Here is a 15,536-nt window from a genome sequence, read left to right as displayed (position 1 = left end):
TCGTTATTCTGCTGTGGGAAACAAAACGCTTAGCAGAGGATGGTTTCGATCCATCGACCTCTGGGTTATGGGCCCAGCACGCTTCCGCTGCGCCACTCTGCTGCACGGCGACTGTAGGACCGCGGTTACGTATTTAAAGCTGTTTAAGTCTATTTTGACAAATTAAACCACTTTTTTCCTGTTTTATCATACAAATAAAATGACTATTTAGCCATTTACTCTGAATACATATAAAACAGTCTCAACTCAGGCTGTTCATAACAAATAAAAAACAAAGTCGACAGATGACACACGCTGCTTTTCACAATTTATTAACAAAATGATAAAATAAATAAATACAAATTGATCAAATGCTCCTAATATCAACTCCTCCCCATGTTCCCTACAGTATTTCCTAAACACTGCATACAAAGAATTCATCACAGAAGAGGCTCAATACAGAGGTAAGAATCCCACCAGACCAGTCACAATGTCAGGCCAACAGAAGACACATCTGGAACAGAAGTCAAAAAAATAAACACATTCCTTTCCAAAATCATTATGAAAAAATACAAACAATTATACAAATATTCAGATTGTGTAATTACCAATTTACACATTATTCAGCACACCAGGTGAACTTTTTCTTTATTCATATCGCTACAATGCATCTCACCGAATGGAAGATAAAAAAAGACTTCTTTTATTTTTTATTCATTTTTTTTTTTTGCACTCAACACACCCCCAATGGAATCAGCTGTGGATGAGGTAAGAAGCTTCAGGTGTACAGTTGGGTTCGGACAGGATGGATGGTGAGCGGTAACGATGGGTTGATGTCATGTATCGACAGAATACTAGAAGGCCACAATCATGACTTGATCGTTTTTAAAAACTAAAAACTGAAAAGACTCGAGTCGGACTGAACTACTTTACCGCGGAGGGAAGTGGAGATGAACATTTTGAATGCATATAAGACCTCCTCAAACACAAACCGAACAGCTCTCAGCTGCTGACTGACGCTCCTTTTCCAGCTTGGAGAATGCACACGATGCTGACGCAGAAATTAATTTGATATGCAGCATCTACATGAGAGGCTTCCAAACAGAAATGCACATTTGCAGTGTTCTTTGGATAAATTCACGTTTAGAGCTCGACTAAATGGAAACCGAGGACTTTTCTCTAGAAGAGGACAATTTAGACATTAAGACTTATCGAGGCCAGGCCCCCCCCCCCCCCACAGCCCTGCTGGGATCCCAACATTCAGCATGGTGCATTAGCCAAGTTCAAATTAAAATCTAAACTAAAGGAGCCAAAACCGTCTCAGCTCCGTCCGTAAATCATGATGTCAGGAAGAAGTGTTTCCCTTCCAACGTGGATGGCTACCGAACTGTTCAACTGTGCACACGTTTGGCATCGGGATGCCAGAATGTTCAAAGAAAAAAAGGTGACTTGAGTTTCACATAAAAAAACTTAAAAAAACAAAAGCAAATGCATATTAAAAAGGTTTGACAAATCTTGTATAAAAATTTGCATAAGAAGGCATGCGTCCCACCAGACTGAGTGGACAGATGTTGCTAATTGGGTCTAAGTCTGTCCATCAGGGTGCAGGTTAGTTTGTTCGTTCCAAATGCACACAGGCTCCGGCTCACATGACCTGATTTAGCAAACTCATCCCTCCTCCGAAACACAAGAAGAAGAAGAACCACAGCACATGAACGATGAACGAGTCAAAGGAAAACCAAGAGCTCCCGAGTCTAACCAGGAACCCGAACCCGGAGCGAGATTCGTGACTGCGATTCGTGTTGCTGACGGATCCCGTTTTTACACTCTGACAATAATACTGGTCAAACCAAAAGTGCATCACAAAACAACTGACGGTCGCACCGAGCGAAAGATCTCATCATCGACAATCCCTCTTTGGAGCATTTCATCGACGGCTGAGCGCCAGATTTTCACCAAACTACCTCTGAGCTTCGCCAGCGTCTGCAGTGATTTTCTTTCCTAATGTAAAAGTTAATCACGTAAAAAGGAAAATAAAACACATTTAAGGCAACTCCTATAATAAAGAACAACAAAACACTATCTGGTCAATCTAAACGGCATAATATGAAATGTAGTTTCAACTTGCATTGACTACTGGCAGCCTGAGGTGAAGGGACCGGGTCTGCGCTCCGGAGTTTCGGGGAGCTCGGTGGGACGGGACAGACCGGAGGAGGGCGGGTCGGGTCGGGTGGGAGGGTTATCTGGAGGGTTAGTAAGGTTCTACAAGTCACAGTGCAAGTCAAGAGACAAATATTATCTGCTGTTTGAAGAAAGGCACTCGAGGTACCTACTGTACAGAGGGAAAGGTCCAGTTTGTCTGGAACACAAGTTCGGGCTCGTTCAAAGAAAAAACGTGTTGAGTGAAGAGAGTGAATGACTACTCTGCTCTATCCATGAGTGAACACAGGCTAACATGTTGAAAGAAGAAGAACATCCACCCGAGTAAGCCGACAAACAACAAAACACACAACAAATGGACTTATAAGGAACTGGGGACATATTAGTTGCCGTTTTCTGTTAGAATTGCATCCCTGGCCAGTCTTTTCCTGCCATGTTCGAATGGCTAAACTCTTCATTAGACACAAATGACATTTATCAGACAACACTGTGGCCAAACATGTGGAAATGTTACAGAGATTTTCGCTGCTTCCTTTTTCTGGGATCTTCTGAATGAAGGCAGTTTGTACAGCTGATGTCAGAAAATTAGGTGTTGTGTCAGATATGCTGATTCAGTTACAAGAGTCCATATGATATGAAAAAAAAGACACCTGTAACAGCTTGTTTTATAGTCGCCCAACAACATATTCACCCCCACAACGGTGCACATGTATTTCGCTATTATAGGACGTCACTGGAGGTCTATGCAGAAATGTATTAATAACAAAATCCTTGGTTCATGAGGCGCATTACTATTATATTCTTATTTAAGAATTTCGTCCTGTCCCATGAGTACCAGACTAAGAGTCTACAGCCATGCTAGCACGTCTGTCTGTTCAGCACAGCTAAATGCTGTTCACCATCTTAGTTTAGCGTCTTAGCATGCTAACATTAGCTAGTTAGCAGTAAACACAGAGTCCAGCTGAGGCTGATGGGAGCGCCATCAGCTCTGCAGGTATTTGGTCAGAAAACAAAGTGTCGGACGCGTTAACATGTCGACCTGATGGTGGCGCTACATGGAAAGTCAGAGGATCAGCAGAGTAAATAGGTTTCTTCCTCTGGACACCATGAATATCTGTGCCATTTTTGTGCCAACCAGTGGATGCTGAGATATTTCACAGGATAAATGAAAACTTTCATTAGGATATCTGTTGTAAATTTCATGAAAATCCATCCAACGGTTGTTGAGATATTTCACTAAAAGCCAAAAATGTGAACTTCATGGTGGCGCTACATAAAAAGTGAGGGGGATCACCAAAGTCAGAGGGATTCATCCTCTGGGAACAGGAATGTCTATACAAAATTTCATGGTAATTCATCCAATACTTCTTCAGATATTTCAGTCTGGACCGAAGTGGTGGACCGACATCGCCATCCCTAGAGCCACGCTGCTAGCATGGCTAAAAATCTCTCATCGATACAACAGATAATCGTCTACATAAAATGGTATGAAGAGCTTAACCTTGAACACCTTCAACACAACCTTGGGGGCTACACAGGGGTGAATAGGTTTTTGGACAACTAAAAATGTAAAGTAAAAACGCTCCAATATTGCAAAAACAAAGAAAGAGACAAACAAACAAAAAACAAAAATCCAGCACAACCAGAGGCACCGTTAATGAACAGACCAGAGTTTGTTAATGCCCCGTACCCAACAAGAAGCCAGAAGTCATGATCAGTTCACCAGACAAAGACAGACCTGAACTGACAGCCACCAAGCCAACAAATAACAGCATCACATTTCAGCCCAGACATGCTCCAGAAAGAAAAGAGATGCACTAGTCTAACTGTGAGGGGACGAAGGGGTTTCTTAGAAAGAAGCCCAGCAATTCCTCCCAAAAATATGAACTAGACTTGAGCCTTAATGTCAGACAGAGGTTTGTATTTCCTCCTAGAAAAATATTGGCAATGTGGGGATAAGTCACATCACAACAAAGAGATGCATACTCTGTTTAATTCCATATTAACATACAAAAAGCTCTTCAGCACTTCTTTGTAATGCAGCAAGCTTGTGCTTTAATCTCAGGATTTGTGGTATTGTCCTTTGAGATCCATCTGAAGGAGCAGGTTCATACAACAAATCCCTCCATTTCAAGGAAAAAAAAGTTCCTTTAATGTTATTGTTTAATAAGCTCTCCTGTCTCAATCTGGGGACTTCCAATTTCTGAAATGGTAGCATCTATATCTTACAACGCCAATGATTTGATCTTTCAATACAGTAAGTGGACTTGTCCCTGCTGAATTTGGATACAACATCATTTTGGCAGTTCAGGATTCAAAAGAAATGTACATAATGCAAAGATCACCACTTCAAAAAGAGGATTCCTTTTTGTGTTGATAATGCCAGTCCAGCAGGTTCAGGAACAGAAAGCACTTATTCTGAAGACTAGGAAGACCTGAATATCTTTTCCTATAAAAAAGAAACACAGCCCAGATATAGTTTGTGTGTGTTGACATTGCAATATTGCAATTTCACATTTAGTGCTCACAGTTGACACACTTAACTCACGAATGAAAAACTCAATCACTACACTTGACCGACACCACTGATAACATCTGTTAGGCTACCGCGCCTGCTCGACCTCGTCCTCCGTACCTGCTGAACGCGACGCTCAGCGTCTTTTCTGCCTGAGCTCAGGGATACAGGTGGGGAAAGAGATGGGGGGAGGGGAAGTTAACTGAGACTGTTGGTTGGTAGAGGACGTTTGGTCATTGGTGGAGTCTTCAGTTAGCTGGGTTAGGGTTGTTAGGGTTCCAGAAGGAGGTTTGGGTTTTAGTCACTAGGGAAGGCTACTAGTCGATAGGACAGATTGTGTTTTTTGTTGAATGAACACAGTTTAAGTTATAGGCTGATCTGGAAGTTAAGGACGTTGGTTTAAAGGCATCAGTATGCTTCAAACGAAGTGCGTTTTGGATCGTCGAACAGCGTCTGAAACTCAAGTCCCGACAAACTTCCGAATGGGGTGGGGGCTGCATCTGACAATTTTTGTAACGTTCGGTTTGCGTTCGGACGACACTTCGCACAAACTAGTTTGTTTGAAGCATACTGAATCCATCTGGGTTCAAGAGGGAGGTCATGTAAGATCGTTGGCGGACTGGGGAAGGTAAATTTGGGTTTTAGTCACGAGGGGAAGGTAACTGCTAGCGGTCAGTAGGTTATGTTTTTCTGTTGACTGAAGACGGCTTAAGTCGTAGGTTGATGGAGAAGTTACTGACATCACTCTAAAGGTGTCAGTATGCTGCAAACAAAGCTTCTGGCAATTTTTGTAACTTTCCCAAACCAACAATCCAACGATCACACCCACTTAACGCAGTGATTGGCCGGGTGAGAGGCTGTGAGAAAGTAGGTATAGTTTCAACTTCTCTCTTTTTTTTGTTTGGTGTGTACAAACAAGTGCAACACCGTGACTTTCTTCCAGGAGAGACTGTCTGAAAGTGTGTGCCGTTATCCCATTTCTTGAACGAACAGCCGGCTTTTCATCTCGCCTTCGAGTGTGGCCGTTCACAACAGCTATAAATACTTTTGCCTGAACTTTTTTTTTACAAACTAGTTCATTTGAAGTGTACTGAACCTTTTGGGGGTTTAAGAGGGAGGTCACATTGGATTGTTGGTGGACCGGGGAAGGATAGGAAAGGTTATAGGTTTTTGTCGACTGAAGAAGCTATTGGTTAATGGGGAAGTCGGGGAATTTGGTTTAAGATCGGGAGGAGTAGGGGTTAGGGGTTAGCTGACTGGGAAAGGTAAGAATTATTGGTTAAGGTTTAGGGTTGTCCAAAGGTAGAGGAGATCGGGGTCGTGGGATTTCAGAAATTAACGGTTGTTCACATTAAGTTCGTTGGGACGAGGGGATGAACAGGTTCTCCTTTCAGTACACATACTCTATCACAACACTGCTTTTTAGACCAGTAACCCCTGACAGATGTTTGGTTCCATGTTCTCGGTTTTCTCTGTGAACCCATCTCCCCCCCCCCCACAAGAGAACACAGGGGCCACTGTAACAGGCACACACTGGTGTGATGATGAATTAAATCTCCCTTTGAGCATTCCCACCACTGACGTCTATCACTAATTGGCATGATGACACTGGTACGTAAGCCTTCCTGTAGCCCAGCTCTGTGGGCGGAACGGCCTACATCTTCCCAGAACCATGTGACTTGGGCTGTATATCTACCATTGACACAGTCTGACAATACAATGCAAACAAACAACATTTATACAGATTGGCAACTTCAGGGCACCGTACGGTGCAAGCAAAAGTCTTTTTTTTATATATATGTTTGAATTCCCACAGCTCAAGAGACATAGCATTACTTTTTATTGTCCAAACTGCTGACAAGAGCTGGCAAAGAATGCTGGGAGGGTTCTGAGGTTTTGCTGTTGTTGGTGTTGCTGCCGTCACTGTCAGGGATCTCCTGTTTCTTCTCCACCGCTGTCACTGGAGGGTTGACGGCAGTCATCTTGTTCTCAGAGTTGGTGGTGCAGCCTCCTGCGGGGCTGTGGTCAGGGCAGGCCGGCTCGGCCGTGCCATTGGTGGTGGCAACAGTCGCGACCACTGAGGAAGCGGGAATGTCAACCGCCGGAGCTGCCTCAGTCTCAGGCTTGGCCACAACGTCCACCAGGAGACCAGTCCCCGTGTCACCCCCTCCCCCTGCCCCAACACCAGGCCCTGCCTTACCCCCTGCCCCTACACCGGGGCTGTTATCTGCTGTTAGGACTGCGCTGTCTTCTAGGACAGCCTGGCTGTTGGAGTCTCCTCCTGCTGCTCCTGTTGTCTGGTTGTTCCCTGTGGCTCCGTGCTCCTCTTGTTTGTCGTTTCCATCAGCGTTGCTGCTGGCTGAGGAGCTCCCAGCCTTCACTTTCTCTACAGAGTTGGCTTCCGGTGCAGCTTCAGAGCCGACTGCACCTTCTGCACAGTCCTGGACTCTGGTACTGACGTCCTTACCCTCTGTCTCTGCCAGAGCGTGGCTGAAATTGAAGGCTTGGATGAGGCGAATCAGATGTTTGACTTTTTCCAGGGAAAGCTGCATGTCTTTCTGACGAGCCAGGATGGTGTTTTTGGTCTCCATGCATTTCTGATGGGAGAAGAACAACAAGGTTAGATTTAACACATGACACCAGATTTTAGTGAATGAACAAAAATAATTTAGCAAGTAATAATTACTCTCCTCAAGTTCCCGTGCTTCTAGATTTTGGATCAATCTTTTATTACTACTAGCAGTGTCCTATCAGTTCACCTCAGTTCAATTACGAGACACCTGGCTCTTCATATTGGGAGGTTTTGGGGTGGCAATGGTTGGTGTTCGATAGCTTTTCATCGAATCTGAATGTAAATCAAATCTATTTTGTTTAGCATTCAGCATGAGATTAAATTAATAAATATAGTTATTCAACCAAAAGATTCAACAGAGTTGAAATGACATTTTTCTGGGCTGAAAAGAGTGGAAAAGTGTTGAGTTGCAGCTTAATTAACACCAGGCTGAAAAGCAGTGTTTTGGCTGTGCCCTGTTACACCTGTAACCACACCCAACAGTGATGTCACAGGGTCCTGGAGCACACCTGTACGTCACTGCAGTAAAGTGAGAAGTTAAACCGCCGGAGGTCAGCAAAGACAAGATTTTCAGGGGTTACGTTGCTATTTAATGTTCACCACCTGTAGAAATGAGCAGCAGGAGATATGAACTGTTGATTAAAAATATTGAAATAACAAGTGTAGTCTACTTTTGCATCTGATACTTTCTCCAATTACTGGAGGTCCTGATTCAGAACCTTGGTGATGAGACAGGTAGCAGTCACAACAAACTCAACAAAAATGTTAAAATTGTCCACCTGTCACCTGGTGTCAGGTGACAGGTGTGCTGCAGTAAGTCAGAGTACTAGTTAAAGTACTAGTTAAAGTGTTTATGTTGTGGCACCTCTGTGGTTTAGGGGTTAAGACTCGGACCATGAACCTTTGTCGCATCTCTTTCTCCCTCGTTTCTTGTCTTCGCTCTACTGTCTGTAAAAAAAAGTCTTAAAATGCCCCAAAAAATACTTGAAAAAAGCGTTTATGCACAGTTTAGCGTCAACGTGTGAAATTAAGCTAATTTCAAGCATCCAATTTTGCTTTGATTGGGGGGGGGAATTAATCGATTACTTTGAAATTAAAGACGGGAAAAATCCAAATGGAAAAAAAAACTATTTGCAGGCCAGATGTGACAACAGATTCCTAACATGTACTGGGCCTAATGAAATCGATCCGGCCTCCAGACCCGTAGTCTGAGAGCCCAGAACGAGACAATAGCCAACACTGACTTTGGTCACGTTACTAATGTTGTTGTTGTGTTTCTCACCGTTATGGAGTTGCTGAGCTGTTTGACTCTCTGTTCCAGCTGCTCGCGCTCCAGTTTCAGTTCAGAACTCCATTTCATCAGCTTCTGTTTCTCCTCTTCTTTAGCTGCAGCACACAACAATCAAACAAAACAGTCACTCTCACCGCTGAACCGTCGATATTTTTCCCAGCGGACGTTGGAGAGAAGAAAATAATAATCTAACGTCACCTTCTTTGTAAGCGATGTAGGAATGAACAATAGCCAGCGTACCAGGCCAGGGAATGGCTTCTTCTTTTTTCAGGATCTGGAGAGAGAAGCTCGGAGTTGTCACAGAGGCTGAGACTTAGAAAAGATTTGAGGAGGACAAATTTAGCCGGCACCCTGTGGTGAGGCTGATAGGGGACAAGCAATGGAGTGGATGGATGTGAGATGCCAATCTTTACTGACACAATGAATGGGACAGAAGCACAAAAAACAATACTGCATTATGTATATGCTTACAAAGGATTGAACAGTCCTAAAGTTCAGGACAGTGTGGCAGAAGGCCGGTCAGCAGAAGCAGTTTTTACAGGCAAGTACAGCTACTGGCCCTGATTGGCCCCTCTGTGGACTGCGGTACCCCCTTCCCCCTGACTCAGGATCAGTCACGGCTGCTGCAGTTACCTGATCTTGACATTTTGGACAGATCCACATGCCTTTAGGAATGGTTTTCAGGGGTGGATCCAGGCAGTCCAGGTGATAAACACGAGAACACGTGTCGCACATGAGCAACTGGCCACTGCGTCTGCACACAGTGCAGAAATCCTCATGGATGTCTCCCTGTGAGGAAGAATTGGACCAATCAGTTTCCCCGCCCAACTGAGCCCCACCAACCATCTGTGGAGAGCCAAGGCAGGGGGAGGCACCATGATCTGGTTTGGTTTAGTTTACAGTTGGCCTCGTTTTAATGTCTAATGGACATGGTGTGTTAATTAACTGAGCCCACAGAAAAGTTACTTGACATCTGGGAGTTAGAATGTGTTCTGAGTAGTAGGTATTAGTGGATGCTCTGGGCTACAGGACACTGTTCACTTTGTAAGGCTGAAAGTAAAAATCAACTGATGACTGATGATTATCACATGGAGACAACAAACTAATGGACATGTTTGTGGAGGTCTTGGGGTGCAAATGATTGACAGAGCTACTGGGCCAATAGGACTGTGTGTGACGGGGTTTCCAACCCTCTGAACTGTCCGTCTCCCCCATCGTTACTTACATCCCCAGAGCTGGGGCTGGGCAGGGGGAGGGGATGGACGGGGCTGGAGGGGGAGGTCGGGGTGAGGCTGCCCAGCTCCGGGACGCTGCTGTATTTGGGTGGGCGACCTGGGTGAAATGAGACAGACGACAAAGACGGAAAACAAAGAAAAAAAGAAAGATGGAGAGGGGGGAAGAAAACAAAAACAAACAGTCTGTATGACATACCTTGGAAAGGGAGTCTTCGTTGGCTAGCATGAGACGGGGGAGCGGTAAGGGAGGAAGAGGAGGAAGAGGAGGAGTCAGAAGCACAGACAGCAGTGTTAGTGCAGGAGACTGGCTCCATGCGAGCTGACGCTGAGCACTACTACAAGCTACTGCGGTCGTCTACGGAGCGCGCAGCTGGTGGATTTGTGTCAGACGTTAACAGTCACCTGTCCAGGTTAACAGTCACCTGTCCAGGTTGATGTTATTACAGGCTGTCGCCGCGGCCGCAGGCGGGGTTTTAGAAACACTGAGGTCAAGTTCAAAGCCCCTCCTACTTTTCATACTTTATTCATTAAGTTCAAATCCAGCGATGTAGTACCGGGGACTGGTCCGCATCTGAGATCACCCTGATGACATCGCTATGACGTCATCAGGGTGATTTTGGCATAGTGTCCCGTCGCGCTGATGAAGGTCTGAATGCTGTTTTAAAGTCTTCACAAGGCTGCGTAACAGACCTCAACATTTTACCGGCCGAAATGCGTCGAGTATCAGGAAATTCTTACACTTGTTTACTAATTATTTGATCAGATTTTTGAGTAGTTTTATTCTAATAAATGAAACAAGAAGACTGATTTTTAAAACTACTATCAATATCTGAGTTACAGAAATCTAAGAGCAACGTATCAGCTGATATCCTTTATCGTTACATAAACTTGTATTTGATCAGGATCCCTTAAATTAGTTTTTTTAATAGAATTGTTACTAAGATCTGCACTGAGAGACATTTTACACTCGTCAGTGCTCTCTGGTGGACAAACTCTATATCAGAGACTCTGCTGAACATATCTTTGACATTTCTCTACCGACATATGCGCTGATACTGATATATCGGCAATAAGCTTCTGTAATATTAGCCCATATATCGCCACGGACACTTTAGCTCTAATGTTGACAGTAAATTCCCCACAGTAAGGTATCGTACAAGCACAGATATTCCTAGACCTTTATTTATTTACTCTTTGTCGGCCTAGAACTAGTCACATGTGACTGGGCTATCTAAAATAGCCTCCTTGTTTTTATTTGCACCATGTAAACTCCCCCCAGGTTTCTAAAACCCCCCAAACACACGAGCTCAGGGTCTTCAACAGCTCCAGCCCTTTGATGATGACAGCTTTCTAACGTCATTAAAGCTACTGACTCTGCGAGTTACACGTGATCTCAGTCTTTAGTCTTTTCTCCTGAAGTCCGATGGAGGTTGTGTCGAGAGTATTTAGTGTCAGGTGTTAAACCTCTTAAGTCATTCATTAAACAGATGGTAAGCTGGTAAGTGGAAGCTTCTTGGTTTCAGTTTTAGTATTTTGAGGCGTGAAGTAATAAAAGCGGAGCCGTGTTAGAGTCGTGTTTCCATTCACACGAGCGGCTGCGAGCCGCTCAGCTTTAACTCCGCTGAACAGCAGAGAAACCACCGAGTTAAAACAGCACTCAAGTAAAAATACTCTTTCGTTTACATCATTAACTTGTGACGTTCAATCCGTCTCAGGTACCTCTGCTTTAGCTAGTAAACTCCTACACTTCCCATGATGCCTTTCGACAGTTCCCAGGGAAGAGAAGAGGTGTGAAGGGTCAACCGGATTTATACTTCTTCATCGAGCTGTTCCAGAGGTCATGAACAAACAACGCAGAGCAGGAGCTGAGTTACTGTGTAGTTCAGCTCGGGCTGCAACTAATGATTATTTTCATTACTTTTACGTTAAATGACTCATCTATTAAATGTCAAAAATAGTGAAAAAAAGTCTTGTTTTTGTCTAAAACACAAAGATATTCAACTGACGATGATATAAAACAGAGAAAAGCAGCAAGTCATCACATGAGAAGCTGGAAGCAGCCTAACGCTGGATAAAGTATTTGCATTTATTAAATATTTATTATACTGCCTCAGTAATCAGGTTTCTGTTACGAGACACTGAGTGAGTTAAATCACTTAACATGAATCTGTCTGTTTTTCTGTAACTCGACCTGAAGCAGAAACAGATCTCCAAACATCTGATGTGTGTTTACATATTTCCGGTGGTTCGTGCGAGTCTCTGCAGCGTTCTGACAAACAAGTTTAAATCCGGCCGCAGACATCAAACACGACTGAAGCGACAGGAAACAGGAAGCAGGAAAGAGGGAAGACTTGATTTACAGCGTGTTATTAGTACTAAGAGATTAGTCTCTACTGTCCTGAATCTGTGGCAGCCTCAGTTAAACTGCACCACCTCTTCTTCTACTGCGCTGAGCTGCACGTTCACCTGGATTTTATGGCTCCTCTGTCTCTCTACCTGCGTCTTTCTCTCGCTGTATCTGTCTCTACTCTGTTTCTACCGCCGGTCTGACCTGTACATCAGTGTTTCATACAGACCTCTCTTCCTGGTCCCCTGGTGCAGAGGGCTGTTCAGGTAACTCACTGCGCTCTTTTTCCTCTGAAACAAAAGTGGGGAAAAACACGTCAGTGACGAATGAACGAGACGTAACGTGATCAATTAACTCATGTGGAAGATCCATTTTATTTGCAAAACTTTCCCTTCAGTTCCTGCTGGATGCCTGAGCTCCTCCACCAACGGCAGTAAATGTAACGTGTGTGTGTGTGTGTGTGTGTGTGTGTGGAGTTAATATTAAACAATTATTTGAACAATAAGAAAAGCAGCAAATCCTTAGGGTCGAGAAGCTGAAACTGGGGAATATCTGCTATGATGTGTGTGTTCCGCTTTAAAAAAGAATTCTTTTTTTGCTCGACAGCAGCAGTTGCAGATTAATTTTATGTCGATCGCGTGTCGATTAATCGTTTCAGCTATTTCTGATACTGATAACTGGAAGTTGGAAAACGAGGAAACCACAGAAGGACAGCGTTGTCTGAATGTTCAACCAAACGTTTGTACCTCAGGTTCAAACACGGCGCCGCTGTACACCGGGTTGGCCGTTGTTCTTCTCTTCCGCTCCTGCCTTTTGCTCTGAATTTCTACAATCAAAACATCAAAGTTTTAACGCAGAAACCTCCAGAGCAGCGTCAGACCATCTTCCTGTTATCCAATCACTCACCTTCCAAGTGGTCGTGTGTTACCAGACCCAAAGACACCATGAAGGCCAGTTTCTGAAAGAGAGAAATGACACAGTTTCATCATCAGAAGCAGTCGGTGACGCTGAACCCGTCACGTGTCAGGCGGCGGCCGCAGTACCTCTGGGTTCTCCTCTTTCTTGGGTCTGGGAGGAGGAGGAGGAGACAACGGAGGAGTGGAGGAAGAGGGGAGGCTGACGACAGCTTTCTGCTCTGCTCCACCTCCTGATTTAACAGTCTGCTGAGAGGAGAGAGGAGATACACGTCGTCAGCAGGAACCAATGGGCTCGCAGCTGGGAGCCGCAGACAGGAAGTCAAGACAGTGCTGAGAGACGCAGTGACGTGTTGTTGGTTCAGACCACAGACTGTTTATAAAGACGGACGCCATGACAGCTCCCTAAAAGTGAAGCCAGAACATCTGGATCGCCCCCTGGTGGCGGGCTGCAGTACAGGTCATAAGCCCCGCCCCCTCCATGTTAGCGGCCGGGACACGAGCCAAACTAAAAACCCAAAGCTCACTGTCAGTTCAGCTCGCTCTCATCACGCTGATGTCTGTTCAGGTGTTCATATTCTGATAAGTTCGGTTTAAATTAGTTATCTGATGCTATAAAAAGCGGGTTTCACGTCATGATTGACAGCTGAGCTCTGCTCGCCATTGGGTCGGCCGGGTGTGTGGGCGGGACCTCGATACCGCGGCTCCACCCCCGATCACTACTGCGCAGACTCTGGCTCCAAATGACGTCACCAGCGCAAGACGGCAGCTCCCGTATCCGGGACGTTTTGGCTTCATCTAGTGCGGCGGCAGGAAGTGGAGACGCGGCGGCCATCTTTATACACAGTCTGTGGTTTGGATCTACACACTCGTTTCCATACTTGATGTAATATTTAAATCTTGGAGCATAAAAGATCTGGACAGCGGATCAATGGGCCTCCTGCAAGAACCGCTCGTACGAACAGATCCGTCCTTCAGTGGCCCGTACGAGTGATTTAGGAGAACATGGTTCACCAGTTTTTTCTCGTATTTTGAATTTTCTTTTAGGCGCGGACACAGCTCGCGAGCGGTCCAGACCTGCCGTAGGAGTCGTGTGCAATTTTAGTCTGCAGTTATCCCAACCGAAGTTTCTCACTTACGGATCGTATATTTCGTTATTTTGAAGAAATTTTGAGTTTGAAAATCCTGTATAAATTACACTTCTGTATGTTGACATTATCCTGTTTGACTCTGCAATTCGAATTATATTATAATTCTAAATTTATTCATAAAGCCTAACAATATCATCATTCATTTAAATTGGCTATTGATGCTATTGTATAACACTACAATATCAATATGAAGCGTGAAATTAGGGAAAAGGCTATTTCAGGGATTCTTCATGTCCAGTCTGACATGTGCTGTATAAATAACATTTATTATTACTATTTATCATTATAATTATTTTGTAATGCGTCGGCCCGAATATAAGACAATATTTTTTTCTGGAAATTAGGTTTGAAAAAGTGGGGGTCATATTATATTCACAGAGAGTGTTGCATTATGGGTTGTTTGTAGCCTTAATGTTGCTATGCTAGCGAGCTTCTTCAGGTGCGTTTACACTTTCTTTTAGATTTCAGCAGCGTTAAAGTGTTAAGTTTAACCTGCAGGACTTTAAAAGAGCAACTAAACACCCAGACCTGATGTACGTGCGTAATTACAAGTGTTGTTGATGGATTCAGGTCCAAATCTTGACATTGTAGTGCGAAGTATTTGAATTCTACGTATTGTGTTATAAATATGCAGAGCGACAGGTTGAAACCCGGCTATTACAATTGAATTTTGCTATTGGCTGATGTGAAAAGTCACATGTTGCACGCTTCGCTGCTCTGATTGGTTGTAGGCAGGTCTGTCCGGCAGGCTCCCGAAGCTCGGGTCAAACTGTCAAACTAGGCCGACGGGCTCAGCGCTGCGTGACCTCACTCGTTTCGTTGATCGGCTCTGATTGGTTGTAGGTCTATCCAATTGCGCCCCCCTCCCGGCGCCGCCCACGTTGATACTTGTCACGCTCTAGAGGCATTTTTTGAATTTCCAGGGCACTTCAGCCCAAACTTTGGGGTTTAGTTACGTTTTAACGTGTTTTTGGACGCACAGACGCAGCGCAGGTAGTCCTCTTACCTTGGGCTCAGTGGTCAGGCTGCTGATCTGGATCGGCTGGGCAGGAGTCGGGGCGGGGATGGGGGTGGGGTTGGGCGCCTGGGCGGGGCTGGCGAGGCGGGTGGCGGTAGCAGAGACCGGCGTGGTGATGACGATGCCCGTCAGCGGGGTGGAGCCGGTCTTACCGCAGGGCTGCCCGTTAACGATCCGGACCTGGTGGATGGGAGCCGCCGAGGTCAGCGAGGACGACAGCTTGGTAGCCAACATGACGGGCCTCTGGAGCAGCTGGGGGGCCGCCATCATGGGCGGGGGAGGGGCCGGGGCGATGGGGACGTTGGTGGGTGTGGCTGGTTTTGGCCTGACCTGGTGACAACAGACAGCCAATCA

General features: G+C 45.0%; 1 protein-coding gene across 6 annotated transcripts in view; it reads right to left on the bottom strand.

The window, feature by feature from the left end:
• Positions 1-295: 295 nt before the first annotated feature.
• Positions 296-15,536, bottom strand: part of phf21ab (PHD finger protein 21Ab) — a 43,571-nt gene continuing 28,330 nt past the window's right edge. For 2 of the 6 annotated variants that reach the window (XM_044192263.1, XM_044192265.1), the window contains 10 exons: positions 15,171-15,512; positions 13,143-13,262; positions 13,006-13,057; positions 12,846-12,925; positions 12,329-12,389; positions 9,743-9,849; positions 9,151-9,306; positions 8,716-8,791; positions 8,509-8,612; positions 296-7,251 (listed from right to left, as the gene is read on the bottom strand). In XM_044192263.1, coding sequence (XP_044048198.1) covers positions 6,487-7,251; positions 8,509-8,612; positions 8,716-8,791; positions 9,151-9,306; positions 9,743-9,849; positions 12,329-12,389; positions 12,846-12,925; positions 13,006-13,057; positions 13,143-13,262; positions 15,171-15,512 — 1,863 coding nt within the window. In that variant the 3' untranslated portion in view covers positions 296-6,486. Of the gene's footprint in view, positions 7,252-8,508; positions 8,613-8,715; positions 8,792-9,150; positions 9,307-9,742; positions 9,850-9,948; positions 9,972-12,328; positions 12,390-12,845; positions 12,926-13,005; positions 13,058-13,142; positions 13,263-15,170; positions 15,513-15,536 lie in introns of all 6 variants that reach the window. The other 4 variants (XM_044192264.1, XM_044192266.1, XM_044192267.1 and 1 more) reach the window with 2 other exon arrangements.

Source organism: Siniperca chuatsi, linkage group LG4 (assembly GCF_020085105.1).
Source record: "Siniperca chuatsi isolate FFG_IHB_CAS linkage group LG4, ASM2008510v1, whole genome shotgun sequence".
NCBI classification, from domain to species: Eukaryota; Metazoa; Chordata; class Actinopteri; order Centrarchiformes; family Sinipercidae; genus Siniperca; species Siniperca chuatsi.
Note: the sequence above shows the minus strand (reverse complement) of the source record. Positions and strands in the feature narration are given on the sequence as shown.